Raw genomic sequence first — 17,760 nt, 5'->3', positions numbered from 1 at the left:
TGAGGGAGTGCCTTCCCCTGCGCCTACCTTTTCGAGAGAAGGGCCTTGAGCAGCCCCCACCTGGAGTGGAAGAGCCACGTGGTCTTGGATGTGTATGGCTTGGGCCGGCAGGAGGGGAGAGCTTGCCAAGTGTGTGCAATGGCCTGGAGGGGGAAAGGGTGCCTTTGGTTTCTCTACAAGCACTTACGATCGATTATGTGCAAGGCACTGTTCCGAGCACCAAGAACATAGGACTGAAGAAGACACAGTGCCCGTCCTCGTAGATCTTACACTGTAGTGGGAAAGTGATTAATAAGCGAAGATATATTGTATGTTAACCAGTAAGTGCGAAGGAAGGGACAGGAGAAGGTTTAGTTTTAGATAGACCAGGGAAGACTTTAATGAGAGAGTAACATTTGAGCCAAGACCTGAAGGATGTGAGGGAGTAATCCATGTGACCATCTGGTAAGAGCATTTTAGGCAGAGGGAACAACAGGCACAAAGGCCCTGGGGTGGGCGTCTCCCTGGTGTGTCTACAGAACAGAAGGAAACAATGTTCTTGCAGTGGAGAAGTATGAGAGTCACCAGGGATGAAGTCAGAGGGATGGCAGTGTGGGGTGGCAGCTCTTACAGGGCCTCCTAGGCCATTTTCAGGACTTGAGATTCTGTTCTGAATAAGATGGGGGGGCCGTGGGAGGGTCTTGAGCAGAGGAGTAGTAGGGTGTGACTTGTATTTTAAAAGAATGTCCCTCTAGCTGCCGTGTCAAGTTTAAACTGTAGGAGAGAAAGGGCAGACCCAGGGATACCAGGGAGGGGATTACTATAGTCATCTGGGCCCAAGCCCCAGAACTCACGCCATTATACCCTACAGCCTCCCGCCTCCGTGTTTTCTGGAAAAGAAGAAAAGCTAAAGATCATGCATATTTCTACCATTACCAAATAGCCACTGTTAAGTATTGTTTTCCTTCTGTGTGCTCTCCCCCACCCCGCCCCATGAGATACAATGTGGCGGTATTTTTACTCATATTATGATAAAGTGGAAGATGGAGAGGCATGCCCACAAGGATTTTATTCTGGTTTGTGTACTTCCCATCATGGGATCTCCTTTGAAAATACACTTCTGGTCATAGAATCTAAAGAGATTTAGCAAAAGTTTAGGAGCATTTCCAGATAACAGAGGGGATGTGTTCTTGTGCTCAGTTTGTGCAATGGTGGGGAAGAAGCCGGCTCTCTCTTTGGGTAGGCAATTGGCCTTCAATCTTACCACGTTCATGGGGCTGTCAGAGCTCCCAGTTCAGGAAGGTTGCCCTGGGAGTGCAAACCCAGAGGCCTGGAAATGGACATGAGACATAAACTTTGAATTCATATGTCTTAGCTACCTCAGGTGTAGAGTCTCTTTTCATTCATCATGATGGGGACAAGTGGGTAGTTGATCGTAAAAATGACATGACTTCTCTAAACATTTTATTTCAAATCCAAACATAAATCGTTTACTCAAGGCCCATGTCTTTCTGTTAGGATGGCTCTTCTGGTAGAGTTTCCCGTCAAGGTTCTTGTAAAAACTAATTTGGATTCTTTTAAAGCCAAAACAGCAAGGACTGTTGGGAGGTCATCTCAACGCCCAACCTTTCTATATTCTTAAGATTTCTTTCTTCAGACATACATCCGTCTCATCCACACAGTTACTCACGAGCAGTATTTTTCAGTGACTTGCCTTTATTGAGTCTTTCCAAACAGCTAGGACCACTCTTTTTTTGTTGTTGTTCACACTCCTGTTTCATTTTTTTGCATACTGTTTGATTATGTTTTCTCTACTCAGTAAGTATAACTAACATAAGTGAGTCTGGGAGTCAGCATAGCTGACCAGCCCTTGGTTAAGCATAAAGCTCACATGGGAAAAAAGAAACGAGCATCACTAGAGACTAGGAGATACAGGCTCTTTCTCCGCTCTGGGGCTGTGCGTGCTACGGTTTGTAGGAGTCTTTGGTGGGGCAGTTAAGTTAAAGGCTGTTGAGGAAACTTCTGTACATAAGGAGGAGAAGGAAACAGCTAAGCCTGGGTCGGTACATCCATTTGTATCTAGGTCAGTACAGCCATTTGAGAATGTTCCAGGTGGCTTTGAAATGCACGTCTGCAGAAAAATTGGTGACTTTCAGTTCAGTTTCCCCACCTCCATTCAACCATTGTTCTTTTGTACTTAAGAAAACACGTGTTGAGGGGCGCCTGGGTGGCTCAGTCGGTTAAAGCCTCCCACTTCGGCTCAGGTCATGATCTTGCTGTTTGTAAGTTCCAGCCCCACGTTGGGCTCTGTGCTAACAGCTCAGAGCCTGGAGCCTGCTTCGGATTGTGTCTCCCTCTCTCTCTGCCCCTCCCATGCTCATGCTCTCTATCTCTCAATAATAAGTAGACGTTAAGGAAAAAAAATTAAGAAAATACGTGTTGAGGGACACCTGGGTGGCTCAGTTAAGCGGCCGATGTCAGCTCAGGTCATGATCTCCTGGTTCGTGGGTTCGAGCCCTGCATCAGGCTCTGTGCTGACAGCTTGGAGCTTGGAGCCTAGAGCCTGCTTTGGATTCTGTGTCTCCCTCTCTCTCTCTGCCCCTCCCCAGCTCGTGCTCTGTCTCTCAAAAATAAACATTTAAAAAAATTAATAAAAGAAAATATGTGTCGAATTGAACATAGAAATCCTTTCTCCTCTTCCAACTGTAAACGGCAAGAGCTTTGTTTTGTTTGGAGGTTGGGATGTTCTTTGTTGTTGTCATCGTGTGATTTAGCTTTGGGTTTTTTGTTTTTAATTTAAAAACTTTATAAATTCTGCACCCTGCAAAGTGCCTATGAAAACCACCTGCAAAGATTCCACCCGCAGCCGAAAACCACACTGTGAGTCACAAGCTTGAGCTGCAACAGGTGCCGGAGCCCTCACTACCCGTGCTTCGTGCAGCCACTTCCCTTACCCTGTAGGGGGGAAATGGGGGTGCTGCCCCCCTGAAGCCCTGGAGGTAGCTCCATTTCTGTCGGATTATTAGTGAAATAATAACCCAGCGGTCCTCTCGAGTCTCCACGTCCTGGCCTTGGGTCTTAATCACTGCTTCTTGGGCAGTGACTCGGACCAAGTACCAGGAGCAGAGTCCGAGGGCACGTGCTCCTCAGCAGCTGCTGGCCAGGTCTGCCTTCGCTGGTTCCTTCTGAGCGAGCACACCCTGAAACAGAAGAGCAGCAGGAAAGAGCAGGCTGCTGTGGGGGAGGTGAACTTGAGATTGTTCCCCACAGTTTTTTTTTTTTTTAAGCCCTGCTCCCTCCCCAGGGATTGGAGTCTGGTTCTTCCCCAAAGGAACAGCTAAATCGTTCGGGAGGAAACTCAGACAAAGGTGACATAAACGGTCTTGCAGCCAGAGGCTGCTTTAACACTCCCTCCTGCAACCCTTTCACACAGGCTTGTGCTTTTAACTGGAGACCCCCAGATTTTCACATTTTTTCTCACTGATTACTAATTCAGAGGTGCTGGAAGTAAAAGCTGCCATTCTGGGATTACCCCTCAGATCCTTCCTACCGTACAGGGAAGAGGTCTAAATATGGAAGCCTCTTGCTTGTCCTGCTGATTCTTAAAAATCGTGCAGGCAGAGCCAATCTTAAAGTAGTCGCGAGTGCCGCCAGCACTGCGGGTGCCAGGGGTGGAACTGAGTACACAGCACGTACAGGGACATAGCACTTTGCGTCCAGGTCTGTGACCTTAAGCTGCGTTCAGTCAGGAGAGACAAAAACTCATTCTCGAGAGGGAGAATATGGAGCCATCCCAGGCGGTCTGTGGACCATGAGGCACAGGTTTGTGTGTAGTCAGAAGGGACGTCAGTCGGTTCCGCAAATGGAGGGCCATGCCGTTGCTGGTTTCTGCTGGGAGTGCCCTTTGGAGCTTAGAGTGTCAGCTGTCAGGTCTGAACTGTAACCTCAGTTGCCTTCTCTCATCAGAGCGTGCTTTCTCTAGGAAATTACGGCACTGACTTGGCAGGTGGTTTCACCGTTCAAGGGCTCCCGGTCCTGGCACACAGATGTCCAGAGTTGGGAGCAACTGCTGAGACTTGACGGGCCGCCTGCTTTCCTTGCCCCCTCCCTAAACAGAGGAAGTCCCTCGCCATCCGCCGCCAGCTTGGGTGTAGGAGGTAAACACACGTAGGATTCCAGTGAAGCACACTTTTTTCACTTTTTTTTCCTTTCGGAAAAACCCCCCAGTTTTGTAGAGGCCTCATTGATGTTTGATAAACTGCAATTAATGTGTACAATTTCCTAAGTTTTGGTATGTCCCTTCGTCATCCTCTGAAACCTCCTCTTTCCATCCCCAACAACCACTGGTGCGCTTTTCTGTCAGCAGAGTTTGTATTTTCTAAAGTTTTGTATATATGGAATTGTACAGTGTATGCACCCTTGTCTGGCTTCTTTTGCTCAGCATAATTATTTTGAGATACGCTGTTCCCATGTATCAGTAGCTCATTCTTCTTTATTGCTGAATAGTTTTCCTACTGTGTGGATGTGGTTTGTTCATTCACCAGTTGGCAGATGTTTGGGTTGTTCCGGTTTTTGGCTATTCAAGGGAGGCTGCTGTGCATATATGTATATGTCTTTTTGTGTGAACACAGGCTGATATTTATCCAGGCTGAACGGAATGGCTGGGTCGTATGGGAGGTGTATGTTTCACTTAAACGGCCGGCCTGTTGTCCACAGTGGTCGGTCCACTTGATATTCCCGTCAGCAGCAGCGTGTGGGAATTCCAGTTCCTCCACATCCTCACCAGTGCGTGATTATGATCAGTCTTTTTAGTTGTACTCTTTCTAATTCAGTAGTCGTCATATCTCCTGGTGGTTTTAATTTGCCTTTTTTCAGGGAAGTATCTGTTCCAATCTTTTGTCCCTTTTTAATTGAGCTCTTTCTTTTCCTATTGTGGAGTTTTGAGAGCTCTTTATATATTCTGGACACAAGTTCTTTATGAAATACACGCTTTCCAAAGGTTTTCTCCCAGTCTGTGGCTTGACTTTTCATTCTCTTAAAAGTACGTTTTAAAGTGCAGAAGTTTTTAGTTTTGATGACGTTCAGTTTATCCTTTTATGGATGGTGCTTTCTGGCCTCATGTCTAAGAAATCTCTGCCTAACCCACAGTCACAAAGATTATTTCCCTGTGTTTTCTTTTAGAAGTTTTATAGGTTTCATGTTTACAGTTTTTGGGTTGATACTTGATGTGAAGTATAGGTCCATGTTTTTACTTCTTTGCCTGTGGGTGTCCATTTGTTCCGTCCCACTGTCATTGTCATCTTTGGACCTTTGGTTTGAATCTTACTGCCCTTCTCTACTGATTCTGACAACTCTGTCAGCTCTGGGTGAGTTTCAGTTGATTGGTTAGTCTCTTTCACTGTGGGTCGTGTCCTCCCGCTTCTTTGCATGTGTGCTAATCTGGATGCTAGACATTGTGAATTTTACCTTTTGAGGTGCTGGCTATTTTTGTTCCTATAAATCTTCTTGAGCTTTTGTACTGAGAAGCACTGAAGTTACTTGGAAGCAGTTTGATCCTTTTGGATCTTGTTTTTATGATTTGTTAGGTGGGTCTGGAGCAGTGCTCAGTTTGGGGCTGATTATCCCCCACTCCTGAGATGAGATCTTCTGGATATCCTCCTACTCAGTGCCTCATAAACCATGATTTTCTCCAGTCTGGCTAGCGGAACAGTCACTGATCCCAGCTCTGTGTAAGCACTGGGCACTGTTCCTTCTAATCCATCCTTTAGATGTTTCTTTTCCTGGCCTTAAGTAGTTTCCTTAAACATGTGTGCTGATTAGTATTCTGCTGAATACTCAAGAGGGACCCTCTGTAAATCTCCGGGGATTTCACTCTACACTTGTCTCCTTCCTGGTTTGTGTCCTTTGGACTCCCAGCTGCTTTGAGCTCCATCCAGGTCCCTCTCCCCGGAAATGCCCAAGGCTTTAAGCTGGGCAGTCGTAGGGCTCGGCTCGCCTTGCTAGTTTCCCATCTCTCAGGAATCATTGTCTTTTGTTGCAGTGTCCAGAGTCTTGTCTTAAAAACCATGTTTAGCTGTTATCTGGGTTATTTCTCTGTCTCTTGCTCTCTTTTCTTTTCTTTTTTTTAATTTTCTTTTTTATTTTTTTTAATTTACATCCAAATTAGGTAGCATATAGTGCCACAATGATTTCAGGAATAGATTCCTTAGTGCCGCTTACCCATTTAGCCCATCCCCCCTCCCACAACCCCTCCAGTAACCCTCCATATTTATGAGTCTCTTCTGTTTTGTCCCCCTCCGGTTTTTATATTATTTTTGTTTCCCTTCCCTTTTTTTTTTTTTTTTTTTTTTTTAATTTTTTTTTCAACGTTTTTTATTTATTTTGGGACAGAGAGAGACAGAGCATGAACAGGGGAGGGGCAGAGAGAGGGAGACACAGAATCAGAAACAGGCTCCAGGCTCTGAGCCATCAGCCCAGAGCCTGACGCGGGGCTCGAACTCACGGAGTGCAAGATGGTGACCTGGCTGAAGTCGGACGCTTAACCGACTGCGCCACCCAGGCGCCCCGTTTCCCTTCCCTTATGTTCATCTGTTTTGTCTCTTAAAGTCCTCATATGAGTGAAGTCATCTGATTTTTGTCTTTCTCTGACTGACTCATTTCACTTAGCATAATACCCTCCAGTTCCGTCCACATAGTTGCAAATGGCAAGATTTCATTCTTTCTGATTGCCAAGTAATACTCCATTGTAGATATATACCATATCTTCTTTATTCATTCATCCATCGATGGACATTTGGGCTCCTTCCATACTTCGGCTATTGTGGATAGTGCTGCTATAAACATGGGGGTGCATGTGTCCCTTCGAAACAGCACACCTGTATCCTATGGATAAATGCCTAGTAGTGCGATTGCTGGGTCGTAGGGTGGTTCTATTTTTAGTTTTTTGAGGAACCTCCATACTGTGTTCCAGAGCGGCTGCACCAGCTTGCATTCCCATCTTTCTCTCTTTTCATGATGGAGGTTTTGTTTTGTGTTTTATTTCATGTGTTTATTTCATGCATTTCATTTTGTTTTTGTTTCTGTGTGGGTTTTGTTTGTTTGTTTGTTTGTTTGTTTCGTGGGAGGGTAAATCTGATCCCCAATACTCCACCTTTGCCAAAGCTATTTTGATGTAACAGCTTCTGTCATATTCTGCATTTGGCACTGACCAACCTAATTCCCGCTCCAGAAAACACTGTACACATATCCATTGCTCCTTCTTAATGGACACTGCTTCCTCTTCTACATCACCTCCTCACCTGGCCTGACAGCTTACAGGCATATATAAGGTGGTCTTTTCCTCCCCATTGGGGAAGCCCTCCTTCTAGCCCCTCCTTGCCCGTATAGCCTATGCCAGTTGCGTGACATCTTGCTCAGCTCTAGAGGTGGTGTTTACCCTTCAGACTTAGATTATAAGATAACCCCTCCTCGGGCGTAAGGCACCCCACCATTACCAACACCACCACCCACCCTTCCTTAAGAAGATTTCTCCTCCAAGGAAGTGGGAGTAGGTGCGATTGACAGGTGGGAACGGTAGTCTGAAGTTCTGGAGCAAGGCTCATGTCCTTGTCCCAGGAGAAACAGCTCATCTGAAATAGGGGAGGAGAATAAGGATCCTCAGCAAAGCTCCTGCTTACAGCCCCCTTACTTAGAAATCCTTCTTGGTTTCTCTGGTTTCTTAAAATAGTAGGGAAAGGCTTTGTCCTTCAGTGTCCCAGAAAACCTGAAGAGATCTGGGGCTAGACAGACATGCTCCCAGACCCACAGTCTCTGCACTGAAGAGCATCCATTTCTCCAGGTTGGCTCAACAGCAGGTAGCACCTTGTGTGTTTGGCCTGGAACTGGTCAGACAGTAAGCATCTGGAGATAGCTTGGCAATGCATTTGATCAGGTATGAAAGGGAAGTGTAGGGAGTCTGTCCCCATACCCTGTGGTTTCTCATTGCAGTCAGAACACGATCTTGCCCTGGTTGGGGTCATGTTCATATTTGGCTGAAAGAGGCTGATTGTTTTGTAGATACACTGTATTTTTAAAAAATTTTTTTAAATGTTTATTTATTTATTTAGAGAGCACAGGCAAGGGAGAGGCAGAGGGGGAGAGAGGGATATAATCCCAAGCAGGCTCCGTACTGCCAGCATTGATCCCCATGTGGTGCTTGATCCACGAACCACAAGGTCATGACCTGAGCCAAGATCAAGAGTCAGACGCTCAACAGACTGAGCCACCCAGGCACCCAGGTTTACGATATCTTTTAAACTGTGAGTTGCAAGCCAGTAGTGTATTATGACATAAATTTAGGGGGTCACAATCAGCTTTCTTTTTAAAAATGAGAAGTGCATCGCATGTCGTAACTATTACGTGTAAGTCTTGTTTTGTTGATAAACATTTATGTGTCCTGGGTCCTGGCAGGGCACGCTGGTCTGCTGTCAGAACGGTGACGGCTCTTTGTGGTGTGAGTTGTTGAGCTCCAGTTTTACCCCCTCATGGCAGCACTGCAGTGGGGTGTGTGTTGTGTACATATCCAGTAAAGGGTCACCTCATACCTGTTAGGTTATTTTCAGTAATATTTCAGCTGACTTAAGGCAAAGCAGATTTTTAACCACCTCAGAACCTAAAGCTTGAGGGAGGCGGTGTGGGGCTGGTTCATAACAATGGGACAACTACTCTGTGGTACTCCTGACCTTCTCATGGTTACAGAGTGGCTGCCAAGGCTCCAGACATCACAGCCTCACATGATGGTTTTCAACAGGAAGGGAGGGCAGGAGCTTTCTTCCTGAATGGGTTTCTTTTTTTTACCCATGAGGCAGGTCTTTCCAGCAGGGCTCCAGTAGACTTCGCAGTTGATCCTAGTGCCCAAACTGGCCCATGTGCCCACTCCACACCAACCCTGGTGAAAGGCTTAGATTGATTCCAGTTCATCTCCTGGGCCATGCTGTTGCTGCTCCTGGAAAGTTGTTCAGTTGGAAAGAGGGATGGGAGTACTTGGTCTGGATTTTCCAAGGGTGTGGAATGTGCAACAGCCTGGGTTCCAGATGGCCCTCTAAGGTTTTTCTGTGTGTGTGTGTGTGTGTGTGTATGTGTGGTGTTGTTGTTTTTTTTAATTTTTCTTTTTAATGTTTATTTATTTTTGAGAGAGACAGAATGTGAGTGGGTTGGGACAGAGAGAGAGGCAGACACAGAATCCGAAGCAGGCTCCAGGCTCTGAGCTGTCAGCACAGAGCCCGACACGGGCTCAAACTCATGAACTGCGAGATCATGACCTGAGACGAAGTCGGACACTCAACCGACGGAGCCACCCAGGCGCCTCTTTCTCTGTGTGTTTTGTCCAGCCAGCCTTCACAGGCAGGGCTCAGAGGTCAGGGACCACCCTGTCTTCTAGGCTCTTTCCCAGGGGGCTTCCTCACCTAGTGATTTACATATCAAGGCTGCTTAGGAAGCCCTGGGGCTCTATTCAAGGTCTCCTTAAAAGAACACAGACCAGGAAGAGGCTGTTTCTGGTCTTTGGTCTCTTTCATAGCTCTCAGTCCCCATTGGGCTAAATGAAAGCCTTTTGCTGGAGCCAGGCCCCACTACCCACTGACTCTGACCTTGGGTGAGTTAACTAAGCCTTGGAGTTGATTTCCTTATTTTTGTTGCAAGCCGTCTCGGTGGGTGCATGGAAAGGCTCTCTGGCTGGTCAAAGAGCGGATTCTGAGAATCCAGCTCCTTGTCTGCTCTCACCCTTGATGCGGGGTTCAGTTAGGCTGGGTTCTGTGTGTGCAGTAGAGCCCACAGGGGATTGTCTACAGTGAAGGTGGACGCCTATTCTCCCAGCTACTCATTTATAGGAAACTGTTCAAGTCCTGTCATTTGTCACTTCTTTCATCTGGTGGTAGTTGTGTTCTGGTGGAGAGATGAGCTCCGTGTACGCCCCAGCTTGCTGGTCGTGGGGCCTCAGTTGCTGGCTGTGCACTGACCTGGCAGGGGTGGGGCCCCGTCCTCCCGTCTGCCTCATGGTCCTCAGCTCCCAGCTCTAGGCTTCCGGCGGGGTCAGCACCCGCTCTGGTTGGGACATCTGTCTGCCTTCCTGCTCCGTGAGGACAGCAGTTCCCGTTCCCGCCACTGCCCATTTCCTATTTGTCAAAGTACAGCTAGTCTGGTGGCTCTGATAAAGCTCTCAACTGCTCTCTGCTTCCCCGTCCCGCTTACAAGTCTTGACATTGTTTTTAAGTTGGGATTTTGTTAGGGTTTCCCTCCTCCTCTAGAAGTGGCCAAACTCAACAGAATTCTGTGTTTCACGGGGTCGCCTGAGCGATGCTTAGAACCATGGAGCCCCCCCCCCCCCCGCCCCGCGGCCCCTAGTGAAACCTGCTCTGTTAGCTGTATGTCAACAACTGGCTTGCCCTTCCAGTCTGGGATGGACGGCTCTCCCGTCGGTCCCTCTGGCTTCCCAAGAACCCACCGCAGACGGTCGTCTTTGAAGGAGGGGCTGCAGGTGTATGTCCCTGTTGTGGCATTCACCCTCTGGCGTCTCCACCTCTGCAAGTCCCCCTTTGAATAGTGGCTGCCATTGTGGCTTGTCCGGCTCCCGGGACACGTGGGTAGTCCAATGAACGTGGCGTTTGGACTGCTAGTCTAGCTTGGGCAGGCGGCTTCCCTTCCCTCTGCCTCAGTTCCTTCCTCTGTGAAATGGGGACAGCACTGGTGGAGGATCGAGTGCGTGCAACGTCGCTGACTCCGGGTGGAAGCCCTGCCCGCAGTTCGGCTGGAGCTGCCTGGGGGCCACCGGGAGAGGTTTGCGGTGGCTCTTGCACAGCCGCCTCTCTGGCCGTCCGACGCCCACTGGTGTCCTCCAGTTCGGTTCGGTTGTGCCGCCGCCCGCCATCAAGGAAGGCCTGTTGGCTCCTGGGCTGTGTGTGACTTTTAGCTGTCGCGTGTGCCTCCGGGGCCCACGGCGACTCTTAGCCCGGGGGCAGGGGTGCCGGGAAGCCCCATCAGGAGTGCGCAGTTCCCCATTCTCACACCAGGTAGACAGCCGCCTGCCTCTGGGGCCCGGCCCACTGCTCGGAGGCGGGAAGAACATGCGCAGACCCGGGCGGAGGGCCCGTCCCAGCTGCGGAGGCCCCCGGAGGACGCGGGACGCCCTGTCGGGCCCTTCAGCGCTGGCGTCTGGGACGGCCACTCTGCCGCCAGCGTCTGACCGGTCGCGCCGTCACTCCTTGTCGCTCATGTTACAACTGCCCTTTTTCACAGGGATGCTTGAAGATGGAAAGAAATTTGATTCCTCCCGGGACAGAAACAAGCCCTTTAAGTTTATGCTAGGCAAGCAGGAGGTGATCCGAGGCTGGGAAGAAGGGGTTGCCCAGGTATGCTCTCGTTTGTTTTGTTTTGTTTCCTAGTGTTTACCTTTTAAATGATGCTTGTGGCTAGGACATTCACGTGGTTCAGAAATCAGTGAAGGTGTAAGTGGAAAATTTCACTTTCCGTCCCACCCCGTCTTGCCAGTCCCCTCGCCCCCAGCAAGTCATGTTACTAACGTTTTCTGTAGAGTTTTTTCAAGCACGTACTTTTTTTTCCCCCCTGTGGACCCACACAGTGTTCTGCACTTTGCTTTTTCACTGAATCTCTCTTTCACGCTTTATATATCTATCTGCACATAAAGAGGGGAGGAGGCTCTCTTACCACATTCCCTTAGGTGGGTGGACAGTAATTGACTTGATCGGTACCCTATTGATGGTCATCTCCAGTGCTTTGCTGTCATAAACAGTGCCGCGGTGACCAGTCTTGTGCGGACTTAATTTTTTCATTTGTGTGAGCGTTGCCGTAGGCAGACTCTCAGAAGTCGGGGTGAGGGCTTCACTGGCTGTGCACGCTGTATTTTGACACTTTGCCAAGTTGCCGTCCGTAGGGATTATACCGAGCTGCCACCAGCAGGCTGTGAGGGCGCTGTCTCCTCCCAGCCCCTCCAGCACAGTGTGTCGTTAAACTTTTGGATTCAGGACAGTACAGCGAGTGAAAAAAAAATGTGGTCTTGGTGTGGTTTTAATTTGCATTTGTCTTATTATTGGCCCTGTTGTGTCAGACCGCTTCCGAGAGGTCATACTCCTGGAGAGAGTCATTTTGTTTGTCTTGAGTCCGTTTCCTCGGCCCTTCCTCCCCGTTAGTGTAAACAGCTTTTGTTCTGCCAACATGACAGAATTCCCAGTGGACAACAGGGGACCCAGGGTTGCCAGATTTCAGTTGGGCTCTAGCCTTCCATCGAGCCCAGCAGGTTTTTTCTCGGCGCTGACCAGGTTCCAGCGTCCTGAGACTCGGGGCTTTATGTCAGCCCTGTGTCATAAGTAATTAGTCTCTTTCCTTCCACCAAAGAGAACTGAAATGTAACCAAAGTGGAGAGAAAGATTTCTGTCTTTCTCTTTTCCAGAGTACACACTGATTTATCTCCAGATGAACTGTTTAACCTGCAGAAACTTTAAGCCACCCCACCCCCCAAGCGTCTAGATTTCTGTTCCTGCAGGGCAGAGGGTTGGCAGTGCGAGAAGGAGAGAGGATCTTCATGGTTTACTTCCCTTTGGAGATCTCTGACCCCACTGCCCTCGTCTGGCTGGCTCTTGGTCTGTAGCCCATCCCCCAGCGACCATGCCACCCATTGTCCACACCACAGCCATCTTCTGTGGCTGTTCCGGCACTGGAACAATGACTGCGTTGTGTTCCAAGAGCCGTAGCTGCCCCCGAGATAATGTTATCAGCCTGTTTTACATCCCAGTCTTGGTGAGGCCTAGCGGGCGTTGGGGAGATGCCCAGCCTCCCCCTGGACCCACAGCTCTGTCACTTGTGAGAAGTCTGAGTGGTCTGACACCTGCATAGAGCATCTTTGAAACTCCACGGGGTATTTGTTTGAGCGAGTTAAAAGCACAGGAAGAAGGGGGCTTACCTTGTGCCCCTTTTCCCTTTCTTCTGAGATCCTTGTTTTGCTTTTACATGTTTCCAGGTACGCAGTCCTGCCACAGGTACTGCTTTGGCAGCTTGCTTTTTTTCCTCTAGCTGTGTCTGGGCCATCTTTCCGTGTTAGTGCATTTAAGGCCACTGTGTTCTTTCTGGTGGCTGACCCATGTTGCAGATGTGCCAGTGGAACCACTCCCCTTATAATGAGCATTTCGGGTTGTTAGAAGATTCTGGAAGTAGAATTGCTGAGTAAAAGGACATGATCTTTTTAAAATTTTTTTATTTTATTTTAGAGAAAGAGCGTGAGCTGGGGAGAGGGGCAGAGGAAGAGAGAGAGAATCTCAAGCAGGCTCCATGCTCAGGGCAGTCTGAGGCAGGGCTCGATCCCACAGCGCTGGGATCATGACCTGAGCTGAAATCAGAAGTCAGATGCTCAACTGACTGAGCCACCCAGGCGCCCCAGGACACGAACGTTTTGAAGTTCATTAGATTAAGCCATAATGCTTTTAACTACCCTTATCACCGTAGTTCAGCCCGTCCTTGTTTGCCAAAGGAGACGGGAACACGGTTTCTGAGTTGTGTCAGAGGAGCGCAGCCTGCAGCTCTGTCCTTAGTTGCTGTCTCCTGGGCTGGGTCAGGGAGCCAGGAGTGCACAACGGAGGGCTTAGCGGAGAGTGCTGGAAAGGTGGGCAGAGCGGAGAGCCTGCTCACCGTTCAGAAAATATATATTGAAACTCACTTAATGTAAGTTTTGATTTGGAAATGAAAAAGGACAAATGTATTCTTTTTTTAATGTTTATTTATTTTTGAGAAAGACAGAGTGAGAGTAGGGGAGGGGCAGAGAGAGAGGGAGACACAGAATCCGAAGCAGGTTCCAGGCTCTGAGCCGTCAACACAGAGCCCGATGCGGGGCTTGAACTCACAGACTGTGAGATCATGACCTGAGCCGAAGTCGGACGCTCAACCGACTGAGCCACCCAGGTGCCCCCAAATGTATTTTTTTAAAGTGAAAAATTTCCCTCCACCCTGGCCACTGTACTGTCTCCTCCCCATGAAAAACCTGGTATTATTTGTGTCCTTCCAAAGGTGTTTTCTGTTTATCTAGGCAAGATACAAGTATATAAATATTTCCCTCTTTTTACACTATTGGTAACATGCCATACATGCTTCTTTGTAAAATCATGTTTTTTAAAAAGTTTTCTATATGTCTGACTAGAAGTATCAATAAAGTACAGAAAAAGTAGACTACCCCATATATTACCTTCTGCGTGTATGTGTTTTCTTTTAAAGCGGAGTTTTGATCAGAATACTTTTTTAAGAGTGTAGGTGCCACACACATATGCTTTGGGTGACAGGCCACCAAAGGACTGAGTGGTGACACTTCTGTGGCGCTGGCTGCCCAGAGCCGGGTCAGTAAGCCCTGGGCAGAAAGGTGGTTTTTATCTGCCATTGGGCCCCTGAGAGCCAGATGCAGAGATCGCGCAGCCTGACTGTCAGCCTCCATGTTCCGCACGGTCGCTGTCCTCGTCCCGCTATGCTGTACCAGCACACCCCGGTAAACGGCCCTGCTTCTTACAGGGACAGCTGGGGAGGGTGTCCAACTGAGTCTCTCTCTTTGTTCTTTTTACAGATGAGTGTGGGTCAGAGAGCCAAACTGACCATCTCCCCAGACTACGCCTACGGTGCCACCGGCCACCCAGGCATCATCCCACCGAATGCCACCCTCGTCTTTGACGTGGAGCTTCTGAAACTGGAATGACAGGGACAGCCCCCCTCGAGCCCCCTGCGCCCCGTTCTTGGGTGAGGAGCTGAGTGCCCAAGGGCCTCCTACCGCCTTGGCACCCCCCCGTTTACCGGCTGTTTGCTGGGTAGCAGAACCAAAAAGGCCATGGGTTTTCCCCCTACGTTCTTGCTCTATTGGGTAGTGTTTCGATTTTAGTTACTGGTATACACCTCAGATGCCCCAGCTGGTCATCCTGGGGAAAGGAAAGGCACGTGCTGTCGAGCAGACTCACTGGGACGGGGCCGCTGATAGTAGCTGTTGAAATAAAGTATGTTTTTGTATATAATTTGCAAACTAAAACCGAGCTGGGAACCGGAAATACGGCCAAATTTATAACGCTAGCATTTTGGTTCTGTAGAAGTAAGACCGTTGAGGACTACACACCCCGCCCTAGTGTGTGCAGCCCCCTCGCCATGTAGGGTGTGGTCACTGCCTGTCAGGGGGTGTGAGAGAGGCACTGTCGCCCGAGCCAGCTGCCTCAGGGGCAAGTCCAGGACCCTGGAGTGCACAGGCCAGCTCATTTTCCGTGCATGGGAAGCTGAGGCCAGGGCGTGCTTTTGAAATGTAGAGGACACTCCCAGACACTCCTAGGAAAGGACCTTAGGGACCGATCAGCCTTCCTGCGTCACAGGTGAGGAAACCGAGGCCTGGAGAGAAAGACCTTACTTGAGGTCACTTCCAGACCGTGGCAGACTAGCACCAGAACCCCTTCCTGGGCTTGTTTTCCTTCCTTTACCCTCATTTCTAGGAAGCCAAACTCCATGTCGTAATGACTCATAACTTTTCATGTGGGTTTTAGGATCATAAAACACACGAATGGTGTCATCTTTCCAGCTGGCCCCAGACCTCTACTTTTGCCCCCTTCCTGGCCCTTGGAGCCAGAGGACCACAACTGGGGCCTGAGGGAGAATGCCTTCGTTCGAAAGTGGTCATAGGTGGCTGCCAGCCTGTCTGTTACGGTCTAACCTTGTCCTGCTGTGGACTCCGTTAAGCACAAGGGCTTTTGAAATTCTTAGCTCTTTTCCTCTCCCTGTGCTTTGAGCCCTACATACCTGGGTCATACAGACCCGGGCCAGTTTGCTGGCCTTGGCTTCTGTACTTGTCATTCTTACCAGGAAGGAACTCCTTACAGAGCCTCTGTCTGCCCAAAGGTCTATACCTAATCTAAACCCTCTTTCCTGTTCTCTGAGAGTTAAGCCCTTTGGACGTAAAAGTATTTGAGGAGAGCCTTGGCATTATCTTGATTTGGATACCAGCGTTCTATAAATCTGGTCGAATGGAGGGAGGAGAAGGAGGGGAGAGAGGGCTGTGAGTCACCCTGGCCTACACCTCCCCACACACAGCCAAAGAACATCTCAGACCCTCTTGCAAAGCTCTTGATGGAAAGCCCAAGGGCAGATCTGGAAAGTTATAGGTTGGAGTAGATGAATAAAGACTGCAGACATTGTCTACATCCCTTCAACATGAAGGATATACCAACGTGGGGTTGTACACACGGAAGTCATCTGGGAAGCCTCCTGATGCCCAGGCCACACCTTCGGCCACTTAACCACAATTACTGGCAGTTTTTTAAAGTCCCCCAGGTGATTCTTGTATGTGTCCGGCTTGGAGACCCAGTGACCTTGGGGAACTGTACAGTCACTGCTCTCCTCAGCAGGTAAACATAAGCTTAGGTTAAAAACAAAACAAAACAAAAAAACTGCCAATTGAGGCAGGAAGGAGACTGCTCACCTGGGAATCCAGCCCAAGCCCGGCCAAGCCCGGCCAGAGCGGAAGTGGCTCGTTCAAAGGGAGACCTGGGAACTCTTGGGGGAAGGGACCTGCCGTGGCAGACAGCCTCGAGTCCGCCCCCGCCGCGCACGCAGGACACTGTGCTGCTGGAACTGACAGGTTTTCTGTCCCCAACAGATGTGCCGTGGAGGGATGTGGCGCCTCCAGATGCGCACACGCGAATCCGTATGGAGCTTCTCCTGATGTTCCACTACACTCTTTGTATAAACATCGACCCCGACTGAATGTGTTGTCACCCGGCTTCGCTCTTTCCCTTTCTCCTCGTATGTGTGTTGACCTAAACTATATGCCATAAACCTCAAGTTACTCATTTTATTTCGTTTTCGTTTTGGGGTGAAGGTTCAGTTTCAGTCTTTTGGATCTAGGTTTCCACTTAAGTATTAGTCAAGTATTAACAGCACAAGTAATGGGTTAATTTTAGAATAGGAATTGGTGGGGGTGGGGGGGGTTGCAAGAATCTTTATTTTATTTTATTTTTTTTTTTGGATGAAATTTTTATCTATTATATATTAAACATTCTTGCTGCTGCGCTGCAAAGCCATAGCAGATTTGAGGCGCTGTCGAGGGCCGAATTATCTCCAAGTTGAGAGATGTCCTTGGGTTGAATTAAAAGCCCTACCCAAAACTGAAATGGGGAGGGGGAGGAGAGCCTTTGCCTCCACTGCCCTGCCCCACCCTCCCCTTAAACCCTCTGCCTTTTGGAAGCAGATGGTTCTCACTGCGATGTTGGACACTACAGGTATCTGTCCCCAGGCCAGCAGGGACCTCTGAAGCCTTCTTCGTGGCCTGGCTTCCCCCCCGCCCCCCCTGCCCCTCCATCCTGTGGTTTTTCTAACGGATATTCAGGACTTTTGTAATCTCATAGCTATCCAAGCTCCACTTCCTAAATTTTAAGAAACTTTAATCGAAAGTTTAAATTGAAGGTGCTGTTTGTAGACACTCAACACCCGATGAAAGCCCAGCCATCATGACAAACCCTTGAGTGTTGTCTTGAGAAAAATGATGCTGGTCATCACAGCTTCAGCATCTCCTGGTTTTTGATGTGCAGCATTGATGTTCAGCTCCCCCTGCTGATCTCAGAGTTTCCTGCCTTTTCCTCCCCCCCTCTCACCCCTTTGCTGTCCTGTGTAGTGATTTGGTGAGAGAAATTATTGCTGCCTATCCCCCACCCCCACCTCCCTGCACTATGTATAAGTTTCAAGTTTTATTATTGCAATAAAAGTGCTTTATGCTGGCTTTTCTCA

At 48.9% G+C, this 17,760-nt stretch overlaps 1 protein-coding gene across 1 annotated transcript in view; it reads left to right on the top strand.

The window, feature by feature from the left end:
* The window catches only part of FKBP1A (FKBP prolyl isomerase 1A), a 26,592-nt gene extending 8,832 nt beyond the window's left edge, over positions 1-17,760 (top strand). Inside the window, exons 3-5 of the mRNA XM_043602710.1 lie at positions 11,251-11,363; positions 14,573-14,742; positions 16,634-17,760. Of these exons, the coding sequence (XP_043458645.1) occupies positions 11,251-11,363; positions 14,573-14,701 (242 nt within the window). The 3' untranslated portion in view covers positions 14,702-14,742; positions 16,634-17,760. The remainder of the gene's footprint in view (positions 1-11,250; positions 11,364-14,572; positions 14,743-16,633) is intronic.

The sequence above is a fragment of the Prionailurus bengalensis genome, chromosome A3 (genome assembly GCF_016509475.1).
Source record: "Prionailurus bengalensis isolate Pbe53 chromosome A3, Fcat_Pben_1.1_paternal_pri, whole genome shotgun sequence".
NCBI lineage: Eukaryota > Metazoa > Chordata > Mammalia > Carnivora > Felidae > Prionailurus > Prionailurus bengalensis.
Note: the sequence above shows the minus strand (reverse complement) of the source record. Positions and strands in the feature narration are given on the sequence as shown.